The sequence below is a fragment of the Leucopleurus acutus genome (genome assembly GCF_964270905.1).
Source record: "Leucopleurus acutus genome assembly, chromosome: 13".
Classification (NCBI taxonomy): Eukaryota; Metazoa; Chordata; class Mammalia; order Artiodactyla; family Delphinidae; genus Leucopleurus; species Leucopleurus acutus.
Genome location: NC_139155.1, coordinates 81,352,954 through 81,363,371, shown reverse-complemented (window position 1 = coordinate 81,363,371; position 10,418 = coordinate 81,352,954). Strand labels below are relative to the sequence as shown.

The following is a 10,418-nucleotide window of genomic DNA, read 5'->3' as shown; positions in this document are numbered from 1 at the left end:
ATCATAACAATAAAAGCCAACCCACTGCGTGGAAAAGGGCTCAAGAGGTTTGGTAACCCTCTTTAATAATCATAACAATAAAACGGCCTCCCATTCTAAAGTTGTGAGGAGCCCATGTAATTGGACTAAAGGCTCCCGAAAATAATAACAAATAACAAGAATCCCTATTGCAGAGGACCCCAGGAAAAAACCCAGTGCTATGGCCAAGACACCGCTCTGTAGTAATAATCCTAACAGTATCATAGCGTGGAAACTGCGCGCGGCAGTGGTGACATTTCCCACAACTCAGTGGCGCCCCCGGGCAGCTACCACCCGTCCTCTGGCCGGCTCCCATAAGCCCGCCGGCCGGCGAGTCTACACAGCTCGAGCTGCGGGCTGCTACCCTCGGATGCGAAGCTTAGCTGGCGGAGGAGCGGCGGCAGCCCGAGGCACGTGTTGTGTGTGCTCCGATTGCAAAAGAAAAAAAATGCATTGCAAACTATTAACTTTTTTTTTAAGTATGCAATGCCGGGGATGGGGGATAGACAGGTGCTAGGCGGGGTAGGCGCCCCACGCGCCGGCCTCCTGCTGCCCCCCCCAAAACTTCCCTTTGCATTGATCAGCACGTTACGTCTGTATTGATAAGTTTGCAAAAAGCCAAAGTCAAGTGCAATCGCGCGGCACACCGACCCCGGACTTGGGGGGGAGATGCAGCGAGCGCTCCGCGGGCCCGGGAGCCGGCTGCAGGCAGGGCAGCGGCGGCGCCAGCGCCTCTTGGAGAGGCTGCCTCCCCCCCCGTCCCCTCCCATCCCATCCCCGGCCGCCTCCCCCCGGCGGGCACCGAGCTCCCCGCCCCGCGCGCTCCTCCCGCGCCCTCCGGGGGTCGGGGGGGGCGCACGGCTCCCGGGCCCGGCGGCGGCGGCGGCGCGGCGGCGCCGAGGGGCTGCGGGTGGCAGGAGGCCGTGGGGCGCCCGAGGGGCCCCGAGCGGCGGCGCGCTGGGCCCGGGCGGCCGGCGGCGGCCCCGGGGCTGGGGGGAGTCCAGCCCGGATATTGAGTGCAGCCATTGAGAAAAGCCAAACTCTTGTGTGTGTGCGTCTCGAATAGCCCCCAAGATGGCCGCCAATGTGGGATCGATGTTTCAATATTGGAAGCGATTTGATCTACGGCGACTCCAGGTTAGTGCGGGCAGCACTGGCCGCGCGGCCGTGGGGAACCCTCGGGCGCGCCCTGGGCGCACTGGGGAGGTACCCGGGAGGGCGGTCGGGCGCCCCAGGGAGGCGGGCGGCGGCTGCTGGGGCTCGCCGGGGCTCGACTGCCCGCTGCCCATCGATAGGTATTAGGAATTGATCTCGCCGCTGCTCTTTGTTCGGTTCAATCATCGATTAGCCGCCGCGACCATGGAGAAGCGCTAGCGAGCCCACGGCCCGGAGAGCGAGGCGGCGGGCGAGCGGCGGAGTGAGGCACGGGGAAGGCAGGGTCTGCGGTCCCAGGCAGGGGGCTGCTGGCGGGACCACCGGCAACCCCCCTTGCGCCGCACTTTGCGCGCCTCCCAACTTCGCGGCGCCCGGGGAGGCCGCGGAGCGCGCCCAGTGCCTGTCCGCGCCCGGCTCGGGTTCGGGCGAGGGAGGGAGGGAGCTGGCGGGCTGGGAGGAGGAGGAGGAGGAGAGGGGGGAGGCATCCGGGGTTGGCGAGGAGGCGGCTCCGCGCCCCGTCGCCCGCCGGCACCTCCACCGCCCGCCTGGCTGCGCAGCCCGGACGCGCAGCCACCCGGGGGCCGCTGCTGCCGCCCCAGCCGCTACAGCCACCATCGCTGGACTGGCCGCCTACACCGGCAGACCTCTCCTTGGGCCGGGTTCTAGGGGTTCGTCTTTGCTTCTTGTCTTATTCCCGCTTCCGACCTCTTTCCAAGTCTAGATGGGGACGGGCGGTGGAGATGGGCCCGGGGCGCGCGCAAGTTTGCGCTCCTGCCTCGGGGGCCTTGGAGAACCGGGAGCGGAGCAGAGCAGGTGACTCCAGGGTCTCGGGCCCACAGGAACTTTTAAATGGGAAATTCCCTCGCTGTCTTTTACCTCCTGCTTTTCCTCCCCGACACTCCTCTCTTTTCTCCTTTCTCCAGCCTCTTCTTTCTTTCTCTCTCTTCTTTCCTTCTTCCTCCCTAGAGTGACTCCCTCCCAAACTCCGGCACTTTATCCCCATTCCACCTTTTTCTGGGAGTCTGTCTTCTCCAGATTTGGTGGTATTCTCTGCTGACCCAATAGGAGACCGAGCTGGGGGGTGGAATCTCAGAGAGCTGCGCGCTGGAGGCACAGCGCTAGCCTCTGTCCTTTCCCAGGTGCCCCAGGATGCTCCAGACAAGCCCCCCAAACTCAGGAGTCTCACCAAGGTGCGGTGGGAACAAGGGGCGGGGAAGTGGTGCTGATAACGGGCGATTAAAGCATCCTGCCTTGGCCTTGACATTCTCAGAAGAAGGGAGAGCATCAGTCTGGAGATAAAAAGGGACCCACTTTTTTTTTTTTTTAATCCGCCTGCAAATCTCGTCAAGTTTCTTCTGATAAGTAGTTACAGTACCCCCTTCCTCCTGGTGGCTTCCCAACCCCCCTCCTTCCTAACTCCTCACTCCCTGCAGGCCCCCTCCCTCAAAGCCATTGAGCTGGAGAGAAAATCGGGGCACTCAGGCATGCAGTTAATAACTGCGAGTGCCTTGCAATTCCAGGTCGTCGCTCGAGTTGGGGCTACAGTTTGGTGGCCAGCTGAGGCGGGCAGGGCTGTGAGCTGTGCTTGCTGGTTTAAATGATGCTAAAGTGGCCTTTCTGGAAGAGTGGGGGATGGGGGGAGAGAGAGAGAGGGAGAGAGGGAGCGAACGGGAGAGAGTTGGGCAGCCACATTGGGCTTGGCACGAAGGCCAATGGTAATTGTATTCCCTGCTAATGTTTGTAAATGAGACCCGGGCACGGCTGGGGGACAGCGTCTTTATTTATGATTGATGTTCTGTAACATAAGGAATGACAAGAACGTGGCAGATGAGAGAAGAGGAACCAGAAGGGCTGGTGAAAGCCCTTTGCAGGGTCCTATTGTTATTCTGGGCTGGAGAAAATTTCCGCGGCGAGATTTGCAGCGCTGGTATTTGCTCCCGGTTGGCCAGAATGTCAGTTAACACAATTTTCATTAGATAACTCGTTTTCAATCCGGGGAGCTTGGGCTGCAACCGGGAGGTAGAGTGAGACCTGGGGCTGGATGCTGAGGGGTGGGTGCGGCTCCCAGGGGGCTGATTTCTGAGCTGGAGTGGAGGGGGTGTTGAACCTCACTCTTTTCCTTCTCGGGCTCAGGGGTCTTTTGTGGAGCTGTTGGGGTCACCTAAATCTTGATTCCAGTTGGACTGTCATTGATCTGAGAACCCTTTGTTAGGGTTTTAGAAGATGCTGAGGTGGAAAAGCAAATTTGAACTGGAAAGGATGAAGGTGGGGATGGTGGAGAGCCTCGTTCAGGTGATGGGGATACAGGGCCAAGACGTCTCCCTGCACAGGGTGTATACATAGGGTGCGGGAGGGGTGGGTGTGTTCATTAAGACAATGGCTGGTGTGTCTGGCTCGAAAGGAGAAGGCTCTGGGGAAGGGGTTAAGCTCATTTACATGGATATTAAGTGTGTGTGTGGGTCCCTGTGGGAGTTTGAAAAGCTGCACACTTTTAGAGAGCAGAGAGGTAAATGTGGCAGCGGTCGCCGAGTGTAAACATTGAGGCCCTCACATCTGCTGTGGTCCCCACCCTTGTCCTGAAATGTTCAGTTGTTCCCCTGCCCGGTAGGCCGACACCTCCCCCCGCAACCCCCCCGTATTCTCACTGATGGCATTTTGTCGGAAACAGATTATGAGCCTAAGCACTTTTGCCTGGGATCATCTCTTGTGCATAATGCTAATGACTCCGGTGCCATACTTTTGTTTTCATTTTTTTCCCTTCCCACTTTCCTCTCCTCTGGGAGACAGCCAGAAAGGAAAACTTCAGCCGGCTCGTTCCAAGATCTGGGTAGGAAAGGTGGGTCCCCACCCCAGGCCCTGTGCAGGCCAAGAGCTTTGGGCCCACTCTTCACGTGGCCCAGCTGCTTATGAGTGTGAGGTATGTGGCTTCAATTCAGTGGTTTCATGCAGCCTAGTTGCTGAGTGTTAAAGTGGCCGAGGCAGCAAAGGAGGCCTGTGTCCCCAGGCCAGACCATGCTGCTGACGCCACCCTGATCCTGGCAAGAAAGGTGACCTTGTACCGGCCTGCGCACAGCCCTCCGGAAGTATACATTTTTCAAATATAGAAGCAGTCCGGTTATTATTTCTTCCAGTGCCATCTCTGGACACAGCGGGGCTGTTTTCCTAGGATGGAAGTCAGTCAGCAGTCTTAATGACTTGAGGGCTGATGATGGTAAAGATGCTGTGACATTTGGTACCCTACTCCAGGATCCCTGAAACTGCTTCCCCCTTTCTCTGCTTGTTCTTTTTTTTTCCTCTGCAGCTAGCAGTCCAGGAAACGAGAAGAGAAAAAAATTCTATCTCAGAGTTGATGCTAGGCATGTTTCATTTGGTTATAAGATTGCTTTATGGTGAACATTACTAATGCAGTATTTTTTATGGCTTTTCTGTGTATAATCGTCATAACTGGATTCATACCTTTGTGATTTTCTTTTTCTGCTTCACTTTGCCACTTTTTTTATGATGCTCTGGGTCCAGTCTCCTGTGATATCTTTTTTTTTTGTCTTCGAAGAGGGTTAACAAGAGTTGGTGCCCAGTCCAAATGCCCATCTACGTTTCTTGGGAGGAAAGAGGTTGGGTGGAGGGATCATACAGTACGAATTCCGCTTGGGGTGTGAACATTTAGGGAGAAAGACTGACGGGTCGAGTGAGAGAAGCTGGACTTTTTGTAAGGAGTTTGGAGAAACTTCTGGGAAGGCTCAGTTTCTTGGCGCCTGGGAGATGGGACTTGATGGAATGTTTTTCCCTGCTCAAAGTTTAGAAAAGAGCGTGGATGTGATTAAAATATTATAACCTTATGATATTCTGAAGTGCATAAGTTTTACATATCAGCCACAGAGAGTTTAGACATCCATTAGAGCCTCTGACAGCTTGACTTATCTAAATGTGCTATCATTTAACAATGTGTCAAAATTCCTCTTTCTTTAGATGACAGCAGTAAATAAGCTATCAGCCCTGTTGGCGGAATCCTAACTTTGGAAACTTTGCTGTAATAGAATTGCTGCCGGGGTGGGGAGCACGAGCAGACCAGGCTTGGCGTGGCCCAGGCCCAGGCCCAGGCCCATGCGATGGCTGGCATTGGGCAAGGGCTGTGGGAGGTTGGAGGGGGAGGAAAGGGAGAGCTGGGAGGCAGAGGGTGTGAGGGGAGATTTCTAGCAGCAGCTCTGTGAATATGACGACCAAACCATTGGTCAGCCCCCGGACCCTTCCAAGTCCAGCCAGTGGGTGACCCTATTCCATCTGCCTCTCCAATTCGTTGGAAGCCACACCCTGTGGGCCTTTTTTGCAGAAGGAGCTAGAAACAGGTGTTGAGAATTTATTTAAAGAACCCAGCAGTCTTTTCTGGGCATCCCAAAATTCTGGATTCTCAACTCGACAGAAATTGCTTCCCGAAGATGGGCTCTCTCTTTGAGTGCTGGAAGAAAAACGAGCAGCGTCTCATCCCTGACCGCTTTTGCTGTTGGAGGTCTCGAAGTTTCTTTTATTAATACCTGAATTCACTGTAGAAAATCGAGAAACCACGGACAAGCCTAAAGAAGCAAATAAGCATCTCAGTGGGTTATTTCAGATGAGCACGGTGTTATTTTGACCAGAGGGAACAGGTTTTCTGATGGTGATGGTGCTTTTTCTTTTTTTTTTCCTTCCTTTTTCTTTCTTTCTCCTTCTTCTTTTTTAAAAAACCTCTTCTGTTAAAAGGTGGATTCTATCTTCGAACTTGACATTCTGTTGTGGTAACCTTTCTTCCATCAGATGGGATTTAAAACGTGAGCACCTTGGCTGGTGCTAAATTTGGTCCTGGATGATGGTGGACATGGCTGTCCAGGAACTGTGGTTTTCTCTGTTGCTTTCTGAAAGGGCTGAATTTCTGGTGGCTTCCAGATATCTAATTCAGAGACTGAGTCTGGCAGAGGTTGAGCATGGGAAGGGGACTGAGGTGGTGGCCTACCTTTGTTCCTGGCTTAGGAATTCAGGGTTCAGTCTTTGGTTTGATTTTTCTGTCTTGGGGTGCTCTTTAGTAATGACAGTGGCTTATATTGAAGATGTCGGGGAACGTGGAGGTAGTAGATGGAGAGGAAGGGCCCCAAGAGGAGCTAAAAGGTGCAGCCTCTAGCACCCCTGGGTGAATCACCCAACATTCCAAGTGTCCCATTTCTTAATCCATCACACGGCCTAGCTGTGCGCATCTGTTCTGCTGTACTAGTTGCTGTAAAGGGGGAGGATGCTGACATACATTGTGTGCCAGTTAAACATGTTGTCTTCTAATGACCTGGGGGCCCGTTCTGGCGGTGAGGGGGAGCTATTGACCGTTTAAACAAATTTTTGAGACAAGAAATTATGTCTAGGATGGAGTTCTTGGTTTCTAAGCCTTGCAGATCCATTCACAAAAATCATTTGTAGCGTTTTGTAGGATATGAACAATCTATTGCTGTCATACTTAAAAGTTTAAAATCCAGACTCCTTTCCCCTGGTTGTAAGGCTCCCGTAATCTGCGCCCCCTGTTATCTCTCTGGCTTCATCTCCAGTCTCTCTCCTTCTGCACACTCTGCTCCAGTCACAATGGTCTTTTTGTCCCTTAAACACAGCAAGCACATTCTTACCTCAGGGACTTTGCACTTGCAGTTCCCTCTGCCTGGGACTCTTTTTCTCCAGATCTTCCCGTGGCTGGCTCCTTCTTTTCGTTTGGTCTCACCCCAAATACCTGAAGAAGCTTCCACTACCCTTTTTACCCTTTAATGTGTAAATGTGCTTCCACATCTCTAAGGATGGTGTTTCCCTGAGGGTTTTGACCTCATAACCTTCCCAGGGTGTGGCATCTCTCTAGACTCTTTAGGAAACCATCTAGGTCTGCCATCAGGGTTGCCAAACTTTTTCTGTAAAGAGGCAGATAATAATATGCTTTAGACTTTGTGGTCTCTGTTGCAAGCACTCAGTTCTGCTACTATGGCATGAAAATAACCATAGACAATAAGAATGAATGGAAATGGTTATATTCCAATAAAACTTTACAGAAACAGGTGGTGGGCTGGATTTGGCGTTAGGGCAATAGTTGCTGAGCCTGGTCTACTGGTCTATGTGATGGCTGTGGCATGGCCAAAGTGTTTCACTTTTCAGTTGAGAGTATTGGGGTAGATCAAACTTAGTTCTAGAAACTTGTTCCAACTTTTTCCCTCAAGAGGGAAGTACGAGGAGCCAGGATGGTGAAGGGCCCCTGTCTGGCTTCCAATCCTGGCTCCATCATCTACTGGCCATGTGATTTTGGATGGGTCACTTAACCTCTCTGAGCCTTATTTCCTTGTCTCTAAATGGGACTAACAGTAGTCTTCACCTTTTAGGTTGTTCTTAAAGATTAAAGCACTTTAAATGTGAAAGTGCTTAGCACAGTGCTGGGCACACAACTACTGTTCCGTATGTGTCTTCTTATTGTTGTTGGTATTTTTAGAGAGTAAGAGAGGGGTGAGAAAACCAAATAAGCAGTGGATCCCGGAACTTGCTGGCCTTGAAAGCTTGTTTTAGAGATTACTGGGCACTTTTTCTCTTCTCTTTTACTCCATTGGGGGCTTACTATATTAATATATTACTAATATTGTATGTGATGTCTTATATTTTGGGAGCTCTGAGCACAGAGGTTGCAGACTGGGAGCTATGTCTGGCCAACGGATGTATCTGTCTCGATTAGTGCAATATTTTAGAAACACTTTTGTGTACGTTTGTCAGCATTTAAAACATAGGAGATGTTACCTAAGAAATTCAGATGTCCAGTATCCCATATAAATCAAACGCTCTGACCACACCTGGCAGGAGGTGGAGACCTGGCAAGGGCATGCCAAGCAGAGGGAACGGTGGTGCCAAGGCCCTGGGTTGAGGGTCTGCGCTGGGTCAGGTCAGCTGTAGGGGTCATGAGGAGGGTAGCTGTCAAGGCCACTGGCTGCCTTTCTCCAGGTGCCTAGTGTCAGAAGAGGCGGCATTTCCAGAAAAAACAAAAGGCCCTTGACAAGCTTCATGAATATACATGATTAGCCCTCTGTCTCTGCTTTTCCTCAGTAGCTCAGTCACCCTCAAAGTGGGCCAGTGGCTGCCCCCGCCTTCCCAGTCCTTTCCCTATATACCCCCTCTGCCATCCTTCAGTTCAGCCAGATGAAACAGCAGTTCCAGGATACGCATTTGTCATTAAAAAGAAAGAAAGAGAGAAAAAAAAAAATCAATCCTTCAGCCTCTTTGGCCTGAGCTGGTTGTCTGCCCGAGACGCCCGGAGCCAAGCAGTGCTTAAGACTCTGGGCCGCTGTCGCTCAAACTGGACGGGGTAAATGGCTCCCCAGGAACGATTACGGTCGATAGACTTGTCCAGCCAGCTGTTTGGAGTGTGGGTGCTGCAGACAGGACCACAGGGGTCACCAGGACAGCCAGGTCGAGGGCAGGTATCCCTGAGTAAGGTGGTCACTCAGAGGCCACTCTGCTGGGGGCACCTACTTGGGGTGCTTGTCCATTATGAGTGTCTGTGGGCTCCAGGTATCTGAGGGGTGTAGTGTGGGCTGCAAACTCAAGCCCTGCAGCCTCCCATTCCCAAAGACATTTAGTGAGGACTCTGGAGCCACGGGGCCTGGCTCTAGTCCCAGCTCTGCCACTTACCAGCTGTGTGACCTTGGGCAAGTCACTTAACCTTTCTGAGCCTCGGTTTTCTCTTGTGTAAAATGGGAATAATAGTAGTATCCACCTCCTTAAGGATTGTGGATTAAGTGAGTTAATGCACGTGAAGTGTGAAATCCGTGCCCAGGACATAGATGTGCTATATAATGTTAATAATAATAACTGCTATTGTCCTTCAGTCTGGAAATGTATATTCACCACTCACAGTATAAGTTATAACTATAACTAATAACTGTGTAAATAATAATAAGTAAATAGCATAAATACTGTAAGTAATAATAACATACCAGAGATATCACAGTGAACCGGAAGACAGAGTGCCAGCTCTCACCCAGCCTGCAGACAATAGGGGGGTGGGTACACGTCTCATTGGACAGATTGGTGTGTAGTCACACAGGGGGATTTGATTCTGAGACAGTAGGAGGCAAAAGAACTGCCTGAGTCTGAGCATTGGGGGAGCCTTCCTGGAATAAGTGATGCTTCAGCCGAGGTGTCAAGGACAAGGTCAGGGAAGAGCATCCCAGCAGACGAAATGTGCTAAGACCTTGAGGTGGGTGGAAAAATAGTGCATGCAAGGAATTGAAGGAAGGCAGTGAGGCTGGTCACAGATTCTGAGTGGCTCTTGGACCCACCTTCATCCTCAGTCTTGCCATCTGTCAGTTGGGAGTAAGGATGAAGCATAAAATAAGATTATTTAGCACATGTGTGGCCCGGAATGAATCTGTCTCAGTGGGTACTTAGTAAACTGTCAAACACCATAAAAGCCTTGGGTATTGCTTTTATTTTTTAATAAGGTATTCAAGCCCAATTCTTGCTCTGTTGCAAAATGCCCCCCACCATCCTCTGTTTATCTCGTGATCACGCACGGGGCAGTCAGGATTCAAATCCCAGTTCTGCTCCTTCCTAGCTGCATGCCCGTGGGCAAGTTATTTCCCCTTTCTGAGACTTGGTTTTCTCAGCTGTAAGATGGATACAATAATGGTACCTTCCAGTGGCGGCCATGAGAATGCACCTTGCAGACCTTTGACTCTAGGGAGTGTGATTGGCAGGTGGCACCAGATAACTGCTCTTGGAGATCACCCCACAAGTGCCACAGCCAGGAGCTGAGTTTAGCAGGGACTAAAAGCAGACCTGTTCCTGGGACACACAGGACTCCTTTGCAGGCTCCAGACTCCTCGGCAGTCTAGGATGCTTCCACAAACCAGCCAACGTACCTACCAACTTCCCTTCCTTCTCCCCTCCCTCCCTTCCTTCATTCCTTCTCTCCTTCATTCTGGCTCCCTCCTGCAGGCGCAGGCATTGATCCTGATAAATCTCTCTGTCTTGTAGTCCTCCCTTTGCGTCTGCTTCTCAGAGGATCACACTTCCCTACAGGAAAGATGAAATGAGGTTTGGACATCTACCTAAGGCACCTAATACATTGGAAGTGCTCAGTTGAGGTATCTTTTATGTCTTGTTGGGAGCCTGGGGGGTGTCACTCTCAACGTTGTCTCTTCCGGTTGCCTGTTCTTACCTGGCCCACTGTGTGATTAGGTTCCCCCTTCCCTTTTTCATCCCTCCAT

The 10,418-nt window shown here is 51.8% G+C and overlaps 1 protein-coding gene across 1 annotated transcript in view; it reads left to right on the top strand.

Moving 5' to 3' along the window:
- Window positions 1-1,054: 1,054 nt before the first annotated feature.
- CUX2 (cut like homeobox 2) overlaps window positions 1,055-10,418 on the top strand; it is a gene marked incomplete at its 3' end in the record, with an annotated part of 260,924 nt that continues 251,560 nt past the window's right edge. Inside the window, exon 1 of the mRNA XM_082853200.1 lies at window positions 1,055-1,155. Coding sequence (XP_082709326.1) covers window positions 1,093-1,155 — 63 coding nt within the window. The 5' untranslated portion in view covers window positions 1,055-1,092. The remainder of the gene's footprint in view (window positions 1,156-10,418) is intronic.